General features: G+C 42.2%; 1 protein-coding gene across 1 annotated transcript in view; it reads right to left on the reverse strand.

Annotated features, from left to right (window-relative positions):
- LOC146174458 (lipase member N-like) overlaps positions 1-24,245 on the reverse strand; it is a 47,380-nt gene that overhangs the window by 17,489 nt on the left and 5,646 nt on the right. The window contains exons 3-6 of the mRNA XM_084585399.1: positions 24,036-24,240; positions 17,943-18,057; positions 14,396-14,546; positions 11,693-11,785 (exon numbers count right to left, since the gene is read on the reverse strand). Coding sequence (XP_084441525.1) covers positions 11,693-11,785; positions 14,396-14,546; positions 17,943-18,057; positions 24,036-24,240 — 564 coding nt within the window. The remainder of the gene's footprint in view (positions 1-11,692; positions 11,786-14,395; positions 14,547-17,942; positions 18,058-24,035; positions 24,241-24,245) is intronic.

A 24,245-nucleotide genomic window follows, 5' to 3' on the forward strand; every position in this document is an offset into this window, starting at 1 on the left:
TCCATATTTGTTTTCATTTCGTCTCTTCAACAGGCTGGTTTAGCCAATGCGGTGAATAAAAATATCATCGCATATATTAAAGATTTTCGCGCTATATGTTATACCTAAAGCTCCCTATATTGTCACAACTGTCATACATTATTTGTAGCTGAAACATTACAAAAGGGATTCGATTGCAAATTGTTCGCTAATTAAATAGACGTACGAGATGACACACGTATACTTTGCAGAATACAATTTAGGAAAGAGCAGATACAAACTGCAGGCGAATAATGCTATGATATGGAGCATATGTATTACTCCGGTTAACAAAAAATCAACTTTTAACATATTAATATATTCGACAAACTATTGCATGCTCACATAGGAACACAATTAATGAGCTCATCCACGCATCTAATGTCTATGGGCATTAGACGTGTGGATGACTTCGTTTTATTCTAATTCGTGCGTCACTCAAAATAATTGAACGAGAAAAAAGTTAATGTCTACACAATTTTCAGTGAGTATACCACAAATTATACTAAGGTGCTAGTGCTTCATATATGTCACATCACCTAGCAAGTGAAATGGGATAACAGAAGTAATCAGACTCTAACTCTGATCAGCATTTCGCTTTTGAACCATCTTTGTAAGTTTTTAGGCAGGCTTATCCACTGATTAGCCTCTTCTTTATACCCCTGCCACCCACAAGACACAAATATTCTGGGGGTATACCGAACTGTTGGTTTTCGCACCAGTGATACAACTTAATCGATCCATTTATACGTAGAAAACACTCTCGATGCGCACCTAAAAAAAATGAAAGCATGTATGTGTAGGTGAATTCATTCACCGGCGATTTAATAATATGATTTGAACAATAAAATCAAAGGATCACACTCGAAGTAACAAAAAAGTGGTGGAGAGATAGGAATTGAAGCAATGAAAGGCGGTTGCTTTCTGCAAAAAGCCAATAGCAAGAGGTCCACCGTCTATAAGAATAGGCAATAAAAATAAGGCATATTTAAAGGTGCATGCAGCAGTTACAGTGATGCAGTGCTACCTTTTTTTAGGCAGGCTTTTCCGCTGATTTTATTCTTCTTTATTGCCCTTCCAACCACAGGACACATATCTTCTGGGGGTTGTCGGTTTTCGCACCAGTGATACAACTCAATCGATCCACTTCTACGTAAAAAACGCTCCCGATGCGCATCTAAAAAAATGAAAGCATGTATGTGCAGGCTAAATCATTCACACATGATAAAACAATATGATTTGAACAATGAAATCAAATGATCACACCCAGAGCAACAAGAAAGTGGTGGAGAGATAGAAATTGAAGCAATGAAAGACGGTTGCTTACTGAACAAAGCCTATAGTAAGAGGTCCTGCGTCTATAAGAATAAGCAATAAATTAAGGCTCGTTTATAGGTGCATGCAGCAGTTAAAGTGATGCAGTGTTACCTTTCTGTTTCACTGCAGTGATTGGTATAAATATTACAGCAATTGCTAGGCATCTCAGGTAACCCCATTGAAAACTTCATCCAAGGTACCGAGGAGCAGTGGCGTGTTATTTGCAGCTGTTAACGGAAAGACACGCTATCCTATGAGTGCATGCGCATTTCCTCCTTTTTGTATACTTGAATAAAAGCGACTGAACAGTGAGTGTTGTAAGAGGTGCAGCGTCCCTAGGAATGGGGAACAAAATTAAGTTTTAGTAAACAGAGGTACAAAAAGAAGCAAATATGCCTGCAATAATAGCATGATGGCCTACCTTTTGATCAACAGCTGTAAACAACCTGTCACTGCCAGTCGGTTCTTTAGATAAGCTTATCAATGCCAGAGCTTAAAGCTAAGAGCAATATGAGTAATGTTTATTGCGGTCACGGCCGTAAACAATTCTAGCGAAACACTCCATTACTGTAACTATTCAACCGTCCATCTGTACATATCGTTCATTAAAGAACCATGCACATCATATTAAGTTGCTCTTTTCTACTCCCAAATGATTTCCTATAGAATTAGAATACGTGGATCGCTGCTTCGGTTTCAACATTCTTGCACGATGGCTATGGCGTGCACTTCATGCATGCGGTACGGCACGTGAGGTACAAAGAGCTGTGATTGCCGAACAGGCGGACCTGACGTCCTGTCCCATTTCGCCTGAAAGTGCGCGCCGTCATCGAGCGCTTCGCGAGCAATATATTTCGGACGATGTGGTTGCCTCATACCGGCCGTCAATGTTTTGTACATTGTGACCCGCATGCACGTTGTTTACTTTGCAGTGACAGGGACGCAGTGCACACACGGCTGATGTGCCTTTTTGCTTGTATTGTTATTTTCCCCCGCCCTCGAAGGGCGTCTGCGAAATCGCTCTCCTATTGTCGCCGCTTTCTGATAACGCCCTCACCTGAAGGCACGTGCTCAGAAAGGGGGCGTCGATTAAGAAAATTTTGAGAAGGGGCTCACTTGCGCTGTTCACGGCTTTCAATTCCTCAATATGATATTAACCATTATAAAAGTGGAGGTTCATTATGACTTAATTATAGCCTAGTCATCAAGCGGCATCACGCACATGTCTGCCCCACTGTAAAATTCGCTTGCACAGATGGCACGAACAGTTTTCAAAACTTCGTCTGTACATCTGAAAACAAAAAACTGCCCTTAACTCTTAACAAAATCCAAAAACTGTGTGAACATGGCTTCCTGCGCGCAGAAGAGAGGCTGTCCAAAATATATGTACAAAGCCGGGCGCATAGTATCTGGTTACTAATTGATTGCGGCGCGCTGCACAGTCAAAAAACTGCGCAAATGGCTGCCTGCAGCGTTCTGTCACGTGTTGGTGGCATACACACCTGTTACGCACGGCTCCTCTATTTTCGGCGCAAATGCTATTCATATCGCAGCCAGCAAATAAGTCCACGCACTTGCTTGCATGTAACCCGGACGAAAATTCGCTTAGTTCTTGAAGTCATGCTTCGCGCAGTTGTTTCGAGGAGAATAAGGAAAGAGAACATTTGGGACTGGTAGGAGATTATATAGAACCAATTATGAAGCAATGGCATGCTGCAAAGATATATACTCACGGTCTAAGATGACGGCGTTCACTGAGTCCGAAAATGCCGATGGTATCCCGCCGTTGCTGTAATCCGTACTCCGGCGACATTTCACAGCTCAGCTATTCACTGATATGTAGCAAGCACCAACCGGAGCACATGGACATGTATAGGCGCAAGAGAAAATTATGCACAGCACAATGAAAAAGAAAATTAATGAGGGAAGAAATTAAAGAAAGGTTTAAGAAGCTGTCACAAGTCTTGTAGCGTCTCCAACAAGCTCTGAAATGAACGCTTCGGGAGGAGGCCGCACAGCAGCGCAGCTGGGGATGCTGTCTGTTGTGTCTTGCACGTAGACGCGTAGGCGAGGGGGAACAGCGACCCGCTCAACCAGCGCGTGATTCCCGCCGCGGTGTTGTGTTCGCAAGGGCTGCGCGTGGGAACGAAGGACCAACGACCCTCTCAACATTCCATTCGTCCTTTACCCAGCCCTCTTCTGCTTGCACCGGCCAGCCGTGACTTCGGACCGTGCCGATGAGCGGCCGCCAGCGCGCACCGCTCGAGTCGAGTTCTAATAAATAGTTTTGTTTTGTGTGTTCGCAAACGCATTGTTTCTTCAAGCCAACCACGGACAAACATTTTCTAAAAAAATAGAAAGCCTCCCCATCTACCATCCACATTCTTGCGTAAATCCATACAGCTGGTGCATCGACAAATGCGCGCGTCCCCTCCCTTTCGCCACCTATGATCGAACAAAGGATGGTCGTTCGACCTTTTATATCTACTTCAAAATATTATATACTGTTGCGTGATGACTGATTAATAATGTCAAAGAGGCGGAGTTCCGAGCTTCTCTTCTATTCTGGCCAACTTTGGTTATAGATTATACAAATTATGCTCAAGTTAGATAGCTGAAAATTATTCGACTAAATATATAGTACATGTTTTTATTTGTATTCAGTTAATGTTCGCTTTTCGGGTATGAGTAGATGTTTTTATAAAAATTCTAAACATCGGCCCAGGAAACGAAAATTTTCCTAATTTGCAGGCCTTTATTTCAGAAAAGGTTCATGGTAGAGCAGCAATAATTCCACAATATGTTCTCAGCATAATTATCCGCAAACAGCTAAAGCTCATACTTTTATGACATTTGGATACAGAGATACGATCGCGCTAATTTACAGAAAACAGCGAACAGTGAAAATTTTTAGGAAAACAAAAACAGTTTTCACATTGTTTAAACTTTTTCCACCTATTCTACACTACCTCAGCTTTCAAAACCATTAATACACCTTGCATAATTTTGTTGCGCAAGTAATTATGGCCACATCGATAAAGCCTTTGTCCAATTATAGCGCACCGCGCTGTTCTGAACATTCTACGGAATTTGTGAATTGTTCAAGGTTTTTAAATTTTGGCATATAATTTTGTAACAGGGAGAAATATATTTACAAAAGAGGATTAAAGATATATACATTGAGGAACAGCCAAGGAGCCAGGCTACGAGGGCCGCCCATTCGACGCACTTCTTTTTCTTAATCTTCCACAAACGAGAGCGCCACTTCGTCCTCATCATTCTCCAGCTGTAACAATATTTCTTCGCTCATGTTTTGTCTCGACTTCGCAAATCGACGGTGACAGACACAGCAATGAATGATTCAGAATCAATTTTGTGCGCGTCGAGGTCCTGAAGCGCTGTGGCATCAGGCAATACACAGACGTTTTTCGCAATCACCTTCACCTTAACGCGGATTGCACAAAAAGACGATAACGTTCAATGAGCAAGCAACGTATTCCAAATCATTTTAGTAGAATGAAAGAATTGGAAAGGGCATGGAAAACTGCCTCATTAAAACAGTGTTTGTAGGCTGCATTCGTTTTTTCGAATGACTCGACAGCGCACAATATTTTCATTCCTGTACAGTTTTTTTTTATTCCTTTGCCACCGCCTAGCGCGGTTGGAATGGTCAAACTCTAAACTAATAGGCGGAAAAAACTATTTTTTTTTGTTTATTGGCGATATATATGTTGTGCGCCATATAAATGTACCGGGGCCTTCATGCTCGCAGTCTGCACGAAAAACTGTCATTTTTTTTTACCACCGTGTGAATGCCCAAAACTAAAATGGTAACCTCGCGAGTCTTCCAGCTTTTCATTTTCCAGTGATTGCGTCTAGAAAGTACACACATCGTATTCGGTCCTTTCTCCAGGTAAACAGACGATGCTGCGCGTAGTTCCTTATGGATAATACAAAAGCACTAGAACAAAAACATCGCTGAGAAAATGGTCATTTGTTCCTTCAACGTGAGGCAACGTTTTCCTTCTCGGCAATGAAAAAGCTACCTTCTAATCAATAATTTAAAGTCACATGAACATGCTATGGCGACACGATTTCGTTTTTATGCGCGTTCTCACTGACGACTGGATTTGCACTATAGGTTACGTATAGATGCAGGGATGTAATCGGCGTCCAATACAGGCATATTGGGTCGTGAGTGCTAGCCGGTCTGGGGTATACATATGTGGTCGCACGGTCGTGCTATCATTAGATATAATTGTGCGACAAGCGTATGCGCCTGCGACGAAATCTGCATGCATGCCAATAGGCTAAAACCATAAACACATATAGCTGACCCCCAAAAATGCGCCGCATATGAGCGCACCGAAAAGACGAATCCAGACAGTTTCAGCGGCACGTGCTTGAATGCGTTATATTAATTGTCGTCCCGTACGTGGTACTTGGTGAGGTCCGAACGATCGGCTGAAATGTTGTCGGAATTAAATGCCGCGGTTTGGCGTCCAGCGCACGTGTATTCAACCATAAAAATGGAGAATTTGTTTTGATTGAATAGTCAACAGAAAATATTCACTTCGGCAGCCCATTAAAGCTGTGTTTTTAGGATGGCAATGACATTTGCGAGATCAGGGGAAAAAGTGGTCCATCGTGGGCAGTTTTCATACAGGGATAGCTAGTACTGGAAAAACACAAGACAAATTGCAATGGTCCATTACAGCCAGTTTAAAACAACGGAACGGTCAACGTCGGAAGAACACAGGACACCTTGGTCCATTGTAGCCAGTTTTAAAAACTGAACGGGCAACGCCGGAAGAACACTGGACAACATGGTCCATTGTAGCCAGTTTTAAAAAGGAACGGCCAACGACGGCGGAACACAGGACAACTTGGTCCATTGTAGCCATCTTTAAAAAACTGAACATCCAATACTGGAAGAACAGAGGATAACATTGTCCATTGTAGCCATGTTTAAAAACCGGAACATCCAATGCCGGAAGAACACAGGACAACTTGGTCCATTGTAGCCAGTTTTAAAAAACGGGAAACCCAATGACGGAGGAAGGCAGGACAGCTTGGCCCATTATAGCCAGTTTTAAAACCCGTGCGACCATTATTGGAGGAACAACGGCAATCTCGGTCCAACATAGACATTCTGTACGTACGGCAGCGCCAATATCGGGAACTCACTGTACATCTTGGCCCAAGCTAGCCAGTGTTGGCTACTGGCAGCGCCAACACTGGGAGAGCACTGGCTAGACTGGGCCATTGTTGGACATTGTGTTGACTGGCATGTCCTATGTTGGGAGCATGCTGGTTAGGCTGGCCCAATGTAGGGCCACTGCTTGCCGTCGTACTTACAACATTGGCCCAATGCTTCGTGCTGCCTGGGGATGATCTCCTCGCGCACGAAGACTAATGTCATAATTCCGTTCATTTTCTGCCCTAATGAATAACCTTCGAATCCACTTCTCTGTTACTTACGACATTTTAGCAACGGGCGTAAGAAGATATATGCTCTTATATTTCACCTATTCTTAAGACAATTTTCCTCATAATTCGATGCATCTTCACTTTACACTTGTTCACTTGTTAATAGAACATCGGGAAGCTTGTTTCATAGTGCAAATGATGAATCGATTCCTTCGAAGTAGCAGCTCCACCCTTTTGACACCAGCACTTGCTTCAAATTAGTAGAACATGTGATGTTTTTGCAATTAGTTGGTTCCTAGCATCTCCGCTCGGCATGGCGTTTGGAAATCATACTCATATAAAACTCAGCTAGGGTCTCGTAAGAATAAACAATAACATCTTAGTCCGCCACGGCCTACGGCCTACCTATTTGCAATCTAGTATCCAGCAAGGTGCCTCAGGCTTCTACTCCCCAAACTAAAAGAAATAACTTTTCAGTGTAGTACTCTGAAATGGATTGAATCTGTCCTGACTAATCACTTCTAATTTGTTACAGTGAGAAATAAAGCTTCTCGCTTACACCTTTCTGCATTGTATCGCATAAGGATCTGCGATTGAACCCCTTTTACTCATTATCTTGATAAATAACATTTCATAAATAATAAGCTCCAATATTTTGCAGATGATTGCGCTATTTCCGACAGATGTAACTAAAGCATTTACCATGAGGTTTGCAAATAGATCCAACTGTTCTATGAAAGTTGTCTAGCGTATGGGAAAAGAGCTGAAGACTAACATGTGTAAAATTATCAGTGTATCTCAGACAGATAAGGTTCGTCACGTTACTGCACAAATATAATTGCTTTAGAATGCCTTATCTCAGAAAAAATAATTCGGCGTTATGAAGCATTGAAACTGCCCGGGATACAAATATATATATTATTAATACTGTTAATCACATGCCCCTTTACCTTCGCAGTAGTTTCTGCTCTGTTCCATCTTGCCTAAAACATCTGTTCTGTATACACAACTATGGTCGGAACTTGAGCACGTGTCATCACTATGGGACCCGGCTAATATGAGTTTATAAAATTCTTTTGAAAGTGTTCAACATAATTTGACTTCCTATATTCTTCTTAAGTTGGACTGAATAGCCTGCACGTCAGCGATGAAAATCAGCCCTCTCCTTCGTCTCTACCATTACGGCTGAAATCCTTTAAAGCCATTTAATAAACCTTTTGCCAATTTCGTGCTTATAGCGAGCTAATTATAAAGTCATTTTGTGTTCCCATCGTATTCACAACATTTCAAAGTCGGTATTTGTTGCCCTATAGAAACATGTTTTCTAGCAATTACTTCTGTGACATAAAAGGAATGGAACCGCCTTGCCAGTAAAGTTTTGTTGATGATAACGTAACCTTTCGCCGTTCTTTAGCTACAGCTTTATATTAGGAGAAGTTTGTTTCTATAACGATTTCCTGCCTTCAATGCTACTCTGTATTACATTGTTACCGCTTTAATTTCTGATTCCCATGGATTTGACAATAAATAAATAGAAAATAAAAGCTTGCCATTTCAGCTGCTTCAAATAAACAGAAAATGCATTAAGGAGCTAAGATCGGTACTACTGAAGGAAAACATTGCTTTCATCTGACTTCATTAGCTTTGACTGAACTTGAACGATTATGAGAAGGGTAAAAGGAAAAGATTGAGACCAGGGGAACAAGCAAATATTCTTATAAATGTACACGGAATGCGCAATAGCCAGCTTTTTGTTCTCAGTGTGAATTGGCGTATAGGAAAAGGCACAAACCAACCGCGATATATGCAAGTTGGGTTTATAGAAGCTAATAACAGCTAGAAGGCTAGCAAAAAAAGCGGCAACCATTTTTGTTACAACAATGATACTTCAAGCAATTTTAATAACATCAGAGAAGGAGATATTACACTTTATGCCTACTTGTCACGCTATACTACAATCCTATTAAAGACTATTAAGAAGAAGATTTGGTCAATGTCAGCATGTGCATTGTGGCGTCTCAGTACATAGTCATGATGCCTTGTGTCACGAAACACCTATTTTAACTCTCTTTTTTTTCTCCTTTCGTGGTGCTATGCAGTCCTATACGTTGCACTATTATATATAAAAAGCTTAATCATGACGTATACCGTGTATACACAATTAGTAAGGCAACGCAGCAGCGTGGTATGTAAAATGCATAAAGGCGTTACATCATCGGGGCGGCGTTCACTAAATAGACGTAAAAATAATGCCAATGAATACATTACTTTCTGATGCAAACTTTGAGCGCAGCTCATCAGCTGTTCACCTTTTGGATAGATTGAGGCAAAGATTTCGAGCAAGACACGTATGTACAATTACAGACTTTTTTTAATTTTTCACGCGCATTCCTTCAAGAAACACTCCACTTACAGTTTCTGACTGTCATGAAGATGCTTTGGGGTCGAAGAAAAGAAAGCAATTAAGTTGTCGGGAGGTTACAGGAGGCAGCACGTGGGCCCATGGGAACGTTGCGCGGCGAAAAAAACTGATGCCACAAGCTACAGACGAGAAGAAATCATCTTCGCAAATGTCTTGTAATCCAGATGACGAGTGAGATATCGGAATCATATTTTATTTCAACGGACAATAAGTGCGTCAACAAGACTTCTCTTGTTCTTTCAAGCAAAGAGGTGTCTTTTTTGAGTGATTTTTGCCCAGCATGTGAGCCCAGGGGTTGTTTCACGTGAATGTTTCGTTTTCTTCATGTTTGTTATAGCTGTGAGTCAGCGCTTGTACTGTGGCTTTCTTTCATCTTGTCCTTTGTCTTCGTGTTTGTGCTGTTGAAATTAATAATGAATCGGAGAAGACTGCCGCCGCCACGAAGGCAGACGAGGAGGGGGGTACACGCAGCGGCAAATGGTGGCGGCAGGAGTGCACGCAGCAATCGGAGAACACTCGCAGTCGCCGCCACGCAGAAAGAAGTGGAGGGGGAAGGGGGGGGGGGGGGGGTTGATGCAGCGCGCGCTGCTCCAACTGCGGAGCTGGTTATGAGAGGCAAAGCAGACGGTGGTGGCGACGCCGACGGCACTTGGACTACTAGTCCACCTATGCCACGGTATATATCTACTTAATGCATCTTACTCCACTTAGATTTTTAGCTAATGTTCGTAAGCAGCCTTAAGTGGCCTCAGGAGCATTCGTACTCCTCACACTTTCAGGGCGAATTTCTTCTTAGCCGCCGTTTAAGCACATGTGTTACTCACTCAGGTACTGCTGTAGTGTTTTAATAGTAGGGTTTGTCTTGCTAGATATTTTCACACAAGGAGCGATGAGATTTTATTTTAATATTTTTCTGTAATATATAGTTCGTGAAATTTGTGTTCCCTTGCCCTCAACCCTACATGACCTAATGTTTGCAAATGGATAGTACCTAGCATCTTTTATGCGGCGCATACCTTCGTAGCGCAGCCGAGCGGATCTGAATTGCGGAGGCTATTCGTGGTAATATGAATAATATGACGAACCTCGGCCTAATAATCGGCATAATCAGAAATTTGCACAGGTGGCTGGGATAATGCAAACGTGGATGCTTAAGTCTCTAAACCTGCATCTGAAACTTTTTCGTTGTCTTGGGGTAGCTCTATCAGATTATATAATTTAGGCAGCACGTCATAATCAAGCAATAAATAGTGATACGAATAATAAAAAAGGAACCGCACGGACGCAGTATATTTCGCGGCACATAAAATATATATTGTATACATATATTCCTTGTAGTGTTAGCGACATGTACAACAATGAATACCTTCAATGCTCACTGGAATCATATAACGTAATTGTCTCAAGTAGATTTCAGAGAGGTGTTACAAATGTCAGAGTCCTAGGTAAAAGACAACACATGAAAGATTATCATAACCTCTTCAAATTTACTTTTCAAAGCATTTTGGCTGGTCGATATTTCGAAACTATTCTAAGCATTGATTGCATGGTCAAACTGTCAGTGGAGAAGATAAAGATTTCCTTCACAAGGAACTGAGCGGACTTTTGGCGCCTAGGTAACATTTTGTACAATAGCTTTTTGAACGCTTTTAAAAGACCGGGTACATAAACAATTTTCCCACATCCTTTGGGTAAGCTTGAGCACTTCGGTATGCGTCTCAGAAAACTAAATCAGGTTATATGATGAGGGCTCTCGAGAAAACTTCTTTGAACATACAATATACTGTACGATATAAGCAGCTGGTAACGTGGTAACCTTCACTGAATACAAATAAAGCTGCGTAAATGTTAACTTTGGACAAATAATACACCTAGTGGTTTCCATTACATATTTAAATTTTTCATTCGACCACAATGTTTGTCAAGGCAAGAATTTAGAATTAGGTATGTACACAATAGTATTATTTTATTAGTATATTACCCCTGTAGAATAAACATCGCTGGATGTCACTCTATCAGTAAAACATTTTTGGTTCTCTTTAAGACACTCCGCCTTCTTAGCAGGATGATTGCATTTACCTTGGAAACCTTCTACAATGAAATGGAATGATACTTGTCCAGAGGGTTTCATAAAACTTTTTTGATATATGGTTCGCGAAAGCGATGCTAAAAAAGCGACTTTTTACACTATAGGCATAGTATAAACGCACCCCTGCACCTCGCTTAATTTCTGGACGAAATTATGAAAAGACAAAATAACAAGTGCTGTTTTCTTTATTGACATAATTTCATGAAGAATGTATCTTTCGGGTGTAGAATATTAAACACTAATAGGTTTTAAAGTTCAGCTCATAAACTATTCTTATTCGAGTGTTATACAGTTTGACGTTCTCTTTTGAGGATCCAGGTTTTATAAATAATATCTGACGCATTCATGCCACGCCAGCCCTCAAGGGGCGCTGCACAGCAACATGGCCTAGGGTATATAAAACAAATAGAACTCACGAATAATATATCCGAGATGGCTATTAACAGCGGAAAAGGAAAACCAATATGAGTCAGATTTGCAACAGGAGCGTATCCTATTAAGACATCCACCTGCGAGGTAACGTTTCAGATTATTAATTATGAGCATCTGTCATAAATAGGAAAAACATTTGATCTAGCTCAGGTCAACGCATGAACCGAAACTTCTGTTGATCGGACTGTACCTGAGGATGCGGCTGAAAACATTTTAGCGGTCTTGTACATGGGGAAATATTTGCACATACGCATTCATTGTATTTCATTCATAGAATAACTACACTTAATTCAACGCTACCACACGAAATATGCTGTAGTCTAAATAATGATTCGCATTCAATCCTTCTGCTTAAATAATAACTACTTTCTTCGAGATTATATCTGATGATTTGGTTCTGAGTTTTATAGATAGTGCATATAGTTCCTATATTCTGGCTGTCACCTGTTGTCACTCAATTGGTAGCCTTCCGTGTATATGCATGATTCATACACTGCAGTTAACATCACCTAAAGAGAACGGCACATGTAGACCAAGATTAAATAATAGCAAGGAAGAGGTTCATACATTTCTTGTGATACAATGTTAAAACGAAAGATGCGGTGATAATTGGATTTTGATGGAAATAAATATGCTTACCTGGCTCCGTGACATTTCAAGAAGCAATGTGTTGCTGCCCAAACAGTGTTTTTACAGTGTTTTACTTTTACATAAAATGCCAACTCAGCAGTTACGATTATGTACCAGTGGCATCTAAAGCAAATTTTGTAATACAGAAAGAATAATTCAAACATAATATTATTAGGGTACGCAGTCTTGGAGACGACGGCGAAGTGCTGGAGTATAGTGAAAAACACCGACGCTGAAGCTAGGTTGTGTTGGTGCGCCGATTGTGCTCCTAACGGCGAACTGTTGCCGCTACAATGGAGTGTGCTTCGTGACATTTTGCTAGAGGTGCGGGGTGCATCACCAATTTCACAATCTGGATCTCTTTTCTAAAGGCTGCCACCGTGGTGCAAGCATAATGCTGTCTGGCGCAGCCCTTTCTACAGCGGTACAACTAGCGCCAACTGTCGCCGTGGCACAGCTTCGTAATCCGGGCACCTTTTGCGGCCCCGATGACGTCGACACCGAAGACTGGCTCGCTATGTACGAGCGGGTTAGTAAGCATAACCAATGGGACGCAACCATGATGCTTGCAAACGTCATTTTGTGCCTGGCGACTGCAGCGCATGTCTGGTTTGAGACTTCCGAAGAAGATCTGACATTCTCTAATTTGTGCAAAGAGAACCTTCGGGGTTCTTTGCCAAGCCGATCGGACGCAAACATGGGGCTTAAAAGGACCTAGCATCGCGAACACAGTCGTCGACCGAATCATATATCTCCTACATACAAGACATCCTAGCTGTATGCCGCTAGGTGGACAGCGCAGCGTCCGTGTCTGACAAGGTGGACCACATCGTAAAGGGCATTGCTGATGACGCTTTGGACCTCCTCCTTTCCAAATACTGTACGAGGCGACTCTGTCCTCGCGGTATGTTGGAGGTGTGATCAAGCTAAACACCGTCATATTGATCCCCGATTAGCCCGCTAGCAAAACACAGCTGCTACATCTTCGTGTGCAGATCTCTCAACACTTCAGCGACTGTCCCATCAGCAAATTTGACCAGGAGCGTTCGCAGAAAGTTGGAGGCTATGATCCCTGCTTGCTTTATACATGAGCCGGCGGACGCTACCATAGCTCTGATCCAAGCTGCCTTTCGACAATAATTACGTAAGCCTAAGCTCTGGTCAGCTGTCCACACAGCCATCTTTCCAGCACACAATTTCAGTGGTAGCTGCTGGGGCTCCTATTGCCCCCTTCCCGTTGCGATACCGCTATCGCTAACGCAACCCGGAACAATGGCGAACCTCGGACGACCGACCCATTTGCTTCAACTGCTCACGTGTCAACCACATTTCTCGCCAATGCCGCAGCCGTTGGGTTCCGCCACCTCGACCTAACTACTACGTGATCGCAGCGAAGCCTACAAACCAAACCTAAACTCTCTCCATGATTTGCCCTCTCGTGATTCTTCCCCTCCCTCTTCGTGATACACCCCGCAACAATATATTAAACTATAAATACATTATGATTCTAGCTGTAAAAAAGAACTGATTAATCACATGACATAATATTTTTATACCCGCGGGAGGTTTATCAGCCGATAAAATTTATACACCAAAAATGTTCGCTAATGGCAGCAGAATTCCGCTATTTGTCTAGCATCTGTGATATAAAACCCGAAGTCAATACCAGCTACAGAAACCCTTTTAGCAATACAATTAACATACTTCGCACAGTATATCTTCCTGTATTACACAATACTTACTTAATATGTACGAATAGGCAGCGGAATTCCAAATTCCTCAATAGCAGTAAAAATCTAAAATGCCTATTGCACTTCAAGAATTTTTACGCTACAATATACACAGATACACAGATGCGTGTGGAACGTTTTGAATGTAACCCTGCTATCAATAAACCTTAGATGTCAGTGCGCGCTCTTCCTGTGTACGGGGTTCCTGCTTTCTTGTGTATCTGTATATCGTAGCGCGAAAATTCTTGAAATGGTAAACCAACTAGCCCCTATTGCCGCTTTGCTTACTCTTTGCATACTACGCTGAACCCCTTTTGAATAGCGCACCTTGTCGTTGTACTCAGGCCTCGTGGAGAGAAGTATTAAGCTTGCAGTGAAACCTTGGGAATAGCCAAGCAGAGCCACCTTGGCTGCCTTAGTGGCATTTCGAACGAGGTCGATGGCCGCAGAGACGTCCAGCCTGCCAATCTCATCAAAGCTGTGAGAAAAACGCTTGTTATGAGACACGCTGGGGATTAGTGGTTGTTCTATTACAAGAAAAAAGCAAGGACGTCTAATGCCACATTAATGAATAGTACTTTGCACAAAATGAAATGATCAGTGGCACACATCTCAAACCAGGAGAATACTCTGAATAGGTAGCTGACTGTGTTATTATTGGCACTTAAACTATTCCTGTCAAGAAGCACTTTTCTAACAGAGAGATAAAGGCGGTCGTTAGCAGAACTCTCATGAATAGCAACTCATGAATAGTAAAATACGTAAGAGGGAATCCATTCGGCGCGAATATTAAGCAAATTTAGGCTATCGCGCCATGTGCACTGGGCCTTACTATCAGTCCTGCAGTAGCCCATCCTCGCGTACTCTGCTTGCCTTGAGGACAGCATGTGCCGCTATTCGCTTCTACCGCCGACACCTAGAACAAGACTTTGCAACCTTTGTAAGTTTAGTGTCATCGGCTGAATGCAATTATTTGCGTCTGGGCATTTTGGAAGAGCACGCCAGATGGCGGAGGTATTACTCTGAATTTGTTAACCGCACCTCTTAGTGTATGCACCTATCCAAATTATAAAACCCTGTACGTTTCTACTTTAAAGCTGATAAATGCATTTCATGGCAACAAGGAGCTTCTTGGTAGGTAAATCTTTAGTAATGGAAATGAATTACCATCATATTGTGAGCCTTCTGTGGACCTTCTTTCATTTGTACATGCCATGATCTTCTTCTTTCATTTGTACATACCATCATCATCGTCCCGCGGCATGTAATGTTAACACATATTTTACAATATGTGTTAACATTACATGCATAAAATTTGATGTCCGCAACGTTCATAACTTATTATAACCAAAACCTTTGCCGTGCCTCAAATGCCGGGATTTGAATATCAATGGCGATTTATCTCAAAACAGCTTCTATAAGAGGCAGATAAACTAAAAGCTTTAACTCTAAAAAGAGTACTTCCTTTCCACAAAGCCACAAGTTCTCTCAGATATATCTTAATGACTTCTCATGCAGTCCTTTGATGTTCTAAAACATCTATGCTATAATTCTATTTTAAAAATATTTATGTCTGCCACAGTCAATTAGCTCTGCACTCTATAAAAAATTGCATAACTTAATAACTGCTGGAGTAAACACAGTGACAAGAGATACTTGCAGATGATAACCTTCGATCACTGCTCAGTGGTGTAATGTGCGATGGTATTACTGGGATCGACAATTTTTAAGCACTGCCGATGGCCCCGATCCGTTGAAAGTAGAAAACAAAAGGCTATGTTGTGACGGTTATTACGACTGTGTATCTGGGGTGCGCCATCTGAATTCAAGCTGAATATTGCATAAACCCCTGGTCTTGCACGGAGTATTCCTACGTTTTGTTCCACCAGAGAGTCGCCGAGAGAGCTGTCGGAATGATATGGGAGCAGACTTCATGGAAAAAAAAGGTAGCGGACAATACAACCTTTTCAAGCATTTTTTAGCTGCCGTCTTGAAAATTAGGTAGCCCATTGGTTTATCCTACCTGCAGCGCCACATGTGTCATATGTGCTTCTAGAAAAGAAATCAGACTCCACTACTGTTCTAGCTTTATAAAAGCAAGACTTGCACCTTGTCCGTCTGGCAAAAAGCAACTAGCCAGCACGCTAGCCTGCTCAAACTCACTTGCTCTGGAGCGACATTTTGGCTCCCGGATTGGAGGCATAAGCCCTATGTTTGTCAGGATTCATCAAGGCGGGCCGAATTTGAGGTATCTCTTGAAGTGAGCAAGGACCCATTAAGCTCTTGGAATAGGGCTGATCCGGACTATCATCGTGATCAACGTGATGTTTCGCTATTCAGTCATTTTCCTCACTAAAACAAGGGTTATTTATGTACCAATAAATTGGCTTGTTTTCATTCCCGAAGGTCAAAGATTCAGTGCTTCTTTAACCAAGAAACAAAGGAAACTACCAGATTAATCCCAGTTTTCACCTAATATCAGCGCCACTAGGCATGCAATGTCACAGTGCCATATTGATGACCAGACGGGGCAAAGTATTCCGAAACGTTCTGCTATGGCATGTCCCGCACTCCCTCTCTCTCTCATGTTTCTTACGCTGCATTCCTCACCCTTGATGTGATTGCGCATTCAGTGCTTCACTGATTTCTTTTTCTGGACTGTATATGCAAATATGAAAGAAACTAATACTAAAATTCAAATTTCGCTTCCTATCAGTACCCGTTTAGGCTGAATTCTTTATGGGGACTAGCTTGCTCTCCTTAAACTTTCCCGTATTGCAATGTAGTCGCGTCATCTATTCCTTCTTTCGCAAAAATATCCCTAAACCTTTCATTTCATTTCATCATTTCATCATCAGCCTGTATATACCCACTGCAGGGCGAAGGCCTCTCCCATATTTCTCCACTGAACCCGGTTCTGTGCTAGCTGCATCCACTTGACCACTGCGAACTTCTTAATCTCATCCGCCCACCTAACTTTCTGCCGTCCCCTGCTACGCTTTCCTTTCCTAGGAATCCAGTTTGTTACCCTCAGCGACCATCGGTTATCCTCTCCTCGCACTACATGTCCGGCCCATGTCCATTTCTTCATCTTAATTTCTGCTAGAATTCGGTAACTTGAGTTATTTCTCTGACCCACTCTGCACGCTTTCTATCTCTTAATGTTACCCCTACCATTTTTCGTTCCATAGCCCCCTAGGTCGTCCTCAACTTAAGTAGAACTCTCTTGGTTAACCTCCATGTTACAGCCCCATAGGTGAGTACAGGCAATATGCAACTGTTGTATACTTTCCTTTTGAGCGATACCGGCATGCTGCTAGTCATAATCTGAGAGTGCTTGCCAAATGCACTCCATCCCAATCTTATTCTTCTTGTTATTTCCTTTTCATGGTCCGAATCTGTGGTTGCTACCTGTCCTAAGTAGACGTATTCGCTTACTACTTCCAGTATTTCGCTACCTAATGTAAACTGTTGTTCCTCCCCGAGGCTGTTGAACATTACCTTAGTCTTCTGCATATTGATTTTCAAGCCTACCTTTCTACTTGCCCTGTCTAGGTCATCAATCATTATTTGCAGTTCATCCCCCGAGTTGCTTAGCAAGGCAATGTCATCAGCAAATCGCAGATTACTAAGGTATTCTCCATCTACCCTTATCCCTAACCGCTCCCATTCTAAGTCTCTTAACATATAACCTTTTTATATAAACTTTACAATAGACAATTTATATGTAGAAATGAAATTAAGGTTTTAAAGTGTCTTTTTTTTTTTTTGCTGAAAGCAAAACAAAGTGTACTTTAGGAACAGAGATTTTGAACAGGGATGCTAGCAAATTCTAACATTGCTAGCATCAGTGCAAATGTCAGAAACAACATGCCTGAATTGCCAATATCGGTCGTCCTCTTGGCTCAGCTCCAGATGATGTGCGCGGAATATTATATCCCGTGGATTCATTGCCCAAACGTCGTAGCCGCGGTCTGCCAAGAGGAAGCCTGAGAAAGAAGATACGTAAATAGCACTGAATTTATTTAGCAGAAATTGATTTACCCCCCTATTTCAGTTATCTTTTGTATAGAAAACGTTGTTAGAAATCAATACATTTTGCCTGACCGAGGCAACCTTACAAGATGCGTTCAAGGCTCATGGAGGGGCTGGGTGATAATACTACGTGAAGTATAAAAGCACACCACCTATGCAAAGTAGGAAGCTGAGTTAACCTTTGTCCGTGGTTAAGACTCACTGCCGAATGTTTTTGTGCCTAATACTTATATATATTATGCATTATATTATATTCAGGTGGAAGCCTTTCTGGGCTCCGGGTGAAAATCACGCGTTTGCATTTTGTCCGCCAGACATAACAATAGGTTTAGACGTCGACATTATTTCTCTTTTCAGGTACAAAGGCCTTCATTCTCATATGACGAGGAAAGGTGTTAGGAGTTGTCGATGGCGATGATGAAGCCAGACAAAGAAAAATAAAATTAGAACCTGTATACACAAGCATGTATTATAGAAGCAAAACGGTACAGGAAAGAGGTACAAGAGGAGGAGCGAAAGTTTCCTCATTCAAGCGCCTTAAAAAGCTAATAGAAATCATGTACTGTTAGAACGGGTCGAAGGAGATACATATGGAAATATTTCAATGATAATTTTGCCGCACAGAGAACGGCTAGATGTCTATATAGTTTTGAGTCTTCAACTGCTGTGCTCTATAGATCTCATAATGTTACTTTCCACTAAAAATTACATTGCCATCCGAGTTCCCACGTAATTTAATGTACATTTAAGACGAAATACATCATGTTCAGCCAAACTGCATCAAGTCAAACATAATGCAAAACACGTTTTGAATAAAATAATATGAGGTTTTAGAGGTAAAGAAGGATAAGATTAATGTTTCTCTTTAACCCGCTCTTCTTTACGATCCTAGCTCTTGAACAAATAGTTTTGCTGCTAACTCATTCGCTACTCCCTATTTTTATTGATCTGGCCAGTACCTTAAGCATACAGTTGTATGTGAAAGGTCGCCTGATAAGATTTATATCTCATCCTATTAAAGCGGCACTTATTTTAGAGCTAGCATGTCCGGAGTTGGCAACTTGTACCAAGTCTCTGATATCTTGTGCTCATCTGGCGTAAGAAAAACATACGGCGATTCAATTCCTCACCATTGCAGCCACCGAATGCTACCTGCCAGAATCATGCCCACAACACTAACGTCGACAACCTTGACGCCAATTTCTGGAGAAATGATATCGTACGTCTACTGGGTTAAACATAAATATAATACAATATTCGTTATTCGGAAAGTGAAGGCTCGGCTATCTACTCCAGGTCTGTCTAACGGTGAGGGCTGCTGCATGCATGGGTGGAGTAAGAGTTGAGTTTTGGTTACCACAAACTTATAGTGATGTTCTAGATTAAGAGGAATTTGCTCACACTGACTTCATGATACTGTTATATGTTTGTCCTTTTCTTTTCCAGAGTTCTAGTTTCCTCGCATTCCACTCAGCAGTGCTTGCTGATTTGTTGACACTGTCAGATTTGGAAGTTTTTTCGACATTGATTGGTACAGACGTGGCTGCACCGCCACGCATATGTAGCTCGTCGACGCCGTTGGTTTCATAAATGGTCGTACGGTTTGGACAGTACAGGTGCATAATGCGCCGTGGATGCCTTCATTTTAGGTTCTCGTCGTAAATATCGATTGGTAGTGTTTGTAGGCGACTTGTTTCTTACTTCTGCACTGTCATACATTATATTTTTATAAAACGATGTCATATAATAAACAGAAACGCTTGCATCGGTGGTCGGTTGTAGGGTGCTCGCCTGTTATCCCGAAAGATGTGGGATAGAATCCCGGCCGTGGAGGTCGCTTTTCGATGGAGGCAAAAAGCGAGACGCGTCAGTGTTTTGCGATATCCGTGTACGTTAAAGAATCAAAAGTGGTCTAAATTTCCGAGCCCTCCCCTACGGCGTCATTCATAGCCTGAGTCGCTTTGGGATGTTGAACCCCGGTAACTAAGCCAAAGCGATACATGGAAACTGCGTCGTGCAATGCCCAACCTTGGGTGTTTCAAGGAGTAACAGGGGGTGCGAAAATTAAAGACGCAGTATACTGTACTAATGGGCGACCTCAATGCCAAGGTAGGGAAAAAGCAGGCAGGAGACCAGGCAGTAGGTGAATAGGGAATTGGTTCTAGGAATAACAGGTTGGAGTTACTAGTTGAGTTTGCAGAGCGCAATAACTTAAGAATCATGAATACCTTCTTCAGCAAACGGAAGTATCGAAAATGGACATGGAAAAGTCCTAACGGAGAGACTAAAAATGAAATTGACTTCATACTATGTTCAACCCCCGCTATTATGCAAGATGTTAGAGGTAGTCGGGAATATGTGATGCAGTGATCACAGAATGATGAGGTCCCGTATGGTCTAAATCTTAAGAAGGAACGAAACAGGTTAGTAAAAAAGAAGTCCATCAAAGAATTAGCGATGAGGGGGAGGGCTGAAGAGTTCAGGATCTCGCTACAGAATAGATATTCAGCTCTAAGCTAGCATGTCGACATTACCCTTGAAGCAATAAACAATAATTTCAGAGATATCATTACCGTGTGCGCTGAAGAAGTAGGCAGTAATCTGGCTAAGGAGAGGAAAGATTTGATTAAGAAACGCCAGTGTATGAAAGCACCCGATCGAACATACCAGATAGAATTGGCCAAAGTATCAAAGCTAATAAATAAGCGTAAGGTGACCGATATAAGGAACTATAACATGGAACAAATTGAGCATGCTGTAAAGAACGGGGGAAGCCTAAAAGCGGTAAAGAAGAAATTGGGCATAGGCAAAAACCAGATGAATGCGATAAGCGACTGGGCGGGCAACGTCATCACGAATATGGACAAGAGTGTAAAGTAGCCGAGGAGTTCTATAAAGAGTTCTACAGTAGGCAAAGTAGTCAGGACCGTAATGAGATTGGCAGTAGAGAAAAACAGTCAGACGTTCCACCAGTGACGAAGGACGAGTTAATAAAGCAATAGAAACTATGAAAAGGGGTAAAGCAGCTGGGGAGGATCAAATAACTATAGATTTGTTGAAGGACGGGGGGGATATAGTGCTACAAAAACTGGCTACCCTGTATACGCAGTCCGTGGTGTCATCGACGGTACCGGAACCATGCAAGAACGTGAACATAATCCTCATTCATAAGAAAGCGGACGCTACGGACCTTAAAAATTACAGACCAATCAGCTTGCTGTCTGTTACGTATAAGGTTATTACTAAGGTAATCGCTAATAGAATCAGGACAACCTCAGACTGCAATCAAGCAAAGGATCAAGCAGGGTTTTGGAATCGGTAATCTACTATTGATCATATCCATACCATCAATAAGGTGATATAAAAATGCTCGGAATATAACCAGCCCTTATACATAGCATTCATTGATTACGAAAAAGCATTTGACTCAGTTGAAACATCGGTGGTGATGCAGGCATTGCGAAATCAGGGGGTAGACGAGCCGTACGTGAAAGTGCCGGAATATATATATAGTGGCTGCACAGTAACCATAGTTCTGCATAAGGAAAGTAACAAAATTCCCATAAAGAAAGGTGTTCGGCAAGGAGACACAATCTCCCCAGTACTATTCACAGCTTGTTTAGAAGAAGTATTCAGAGACTTGGAATGGGAGCAGTTAGGGATAAGGGTAGATGGAGAATACCTCAGTAACCTGCGATCTGCTGATGACATTGCCTTGCTAAGCAACTCGGGGGATGAACTGCAAATAATGATTGATGACCTAGACAGGAAACGTAGAAAGGTAGGCTTGAAAATCAATATGCAGAAGACTAAGGTAATGTTCAACAGCCTCGGGAAGGAACAGCAGTTTACATTAGGTAGCGAAATACTGGAAGTAGTAGGCGAATATGTCTACTTAGGACAGGTAGTAACCCCAGATCCGGACCACGAAAAGGAAATAACGAGAAGAATACGATTGGGATGGAGCGAATTTGGCAAGCACTCGCAGATTATGTCTAGCAGCTTACCGGTATCGCTCAATAGGAAAGTATACAACAGTTGCATCTTGCCCGTACTCACCTATGGGGCTGAAACGTGGAGGCTAACCAAGAGAGTTCTACTTAAGTTGAGGACAACCCAGGGGGCTATGGAACGAAAAATGGTAGGGGTAACATTAAGAGATAGAAAGCGTGCAGAGTGGGTCAGAGAAATCACTCAAGTTAACCACATTCTAGTGGAAATTAAGAAGAAATGGACATGGGCAGGACATGTTGTGCGAAGACAGGATAACCGATGGTCGCTGAGGGTAACAAACTGGATTCCAAGAAAAGGAAAGCGTAGCAGAGGGCGGCAGAAAGTTAGGTGGGCGGATGAGGTCAAAAGTTCGTGGGGGTCAAATGGATGCACCTAGCACAGAACCGGGTTAAGTGGAGAAATATGGGAGAGGCCTTCACCCTGCGGTGGGTATAGTCACGCTGATGATGATGAAGCCGAGATTTGAAAGCTTTGCGTGAAGCCGTTAATTTGCAAATGATATTAAGACGGAACCCTTATTAGGCTCAAGAACCGAAATCCCCTGCGCTCGAGTTGAGCGCGGTATCTGTGCGTCGAATCTGTGCGCTCATGTGTCACTTGCTAATAACCGCTGTATGAGGAGAAAAATTAGCTTTAATCAACCTGATGAGTCATCCGAAAATGAAAGTTCTGTCTCTTACGGGGATCGAATATCTATTTTTCGGACCCCCAGCCGAGCACTTTAAGCAACTGCGCCGCGTCTGGGATCTTGAAACACACATCCTAAGGCCCCTTTACCGCGAGGATACTAGTAGCAATGACAATGACGCTACAATTCGTGATAATGATAATGGTTAGAGTAGCGATGACAATGGCGGCCATTTATATTGATAATGATAATGGCAGCGCTCTTCATGCACCGTGTGCAGTAACAAGGCTCAGCTATTCGCATTTCTGCAGCCTAAATTCCGTACTGCTCTCGGAATTTTTAACAAGTGGCCCTCGCGATCTGTTTGCTTCATTTTACCTGCGCGTGGACACGGGTTGAGTTTATTAGGGAGAGGAGCATACTTTTTGATGGTCCGTATGTTCTGTGCTTATGCTGCTAGATTAAACATTTTTGCGTTGCAGAAAATACTGATGTGACGCCTATTGCTAATGCGCATTTTATACTCCTAAAACATAGCTTTTTCAGGGGCGTTTTACTATTCCTAAATTCTTAGGTTATTTTCCACATCACCGGGTGGTAGTTTTGAGTTAGTTTTTGCTTACATATCTATCAGCCTATTTATGCCTTTTTCTTCCGTTTTTTTCTCTTCATGTTTATTTTTTTACATCTAAACATGGGCTTTTCTTCATCACTTGATTCTCATGTATTCTAGGTTTCTGCATGATTTACATTAGTTGTTTTTTTGTTCATTTCTTCTGCTTGCATTTCGGAATTAGTGCCTACGGTGTTCACATATCCCAAAGGCATTTTTTCAAGATAATGCATGGTGATAGTCCATTGGTGAATGCAGGCCGATGGTCAATCACATTCCGTTCCGCACATAATAAAAATGAAAGCCAATGCATTCGCCCTTGGAAAAACAATTCCCTTATTGCTGCATCGCCAGTGCCGTTTAATCAACACTCTAAGACACCTCTACAATCGCACCCCGTGCAATATTTATAGTCATACGCCTTAATGTCCACACTGCAAGAGATTTGGCCCTCCTACAAACCTAAAAACCATGTCCAGCAAGCGCAATGGCTTTCATATCAGGCAACGCGTCTATTATATCCGTGCACAAACCATATTTGCAGCATTCTAAGTTTGCCTCAACATATTCCGCTTCCTACTCGCTTACACGTATTTCGGAGGTAGACATTTCAAGCTCGGGGTGTTTTAGAAATGTCAGACAGAAAGAGATGCAATGGAATGTAAATATTTAGTCACCTGGGCTTTGCTCCGGGAAATTGACGAACCATGCACCGGATTCGCAAAATATTCCTGGCACAAGCACAATGGGTTGAAGCTGTGTTGCATTTGTGGCATTCCCTTGGGCAAGTGTTTCCACTCTGTCTATTTCGAGAACGTACCCATCAGATGTGGTGGCCTCAAATGTCTCACAGGAATAGCCGAAGTCTTGGACCAGCTCACACTGTC

This window comes from Amblyomma maculatum, chromosome 11 (genome assembly GCF_055883805.1).
Source record: "Amblyomma maculatum isolate TAMU_Amacu chromosome 11, ASM5588380v1, whole genome shotgun sequence".
NCBI lineage: Eukaryota > Metazoa > Arthropoda > Arachnida > Ixodida > Ixodidae > Amblyomma > Amblyomma maculatum.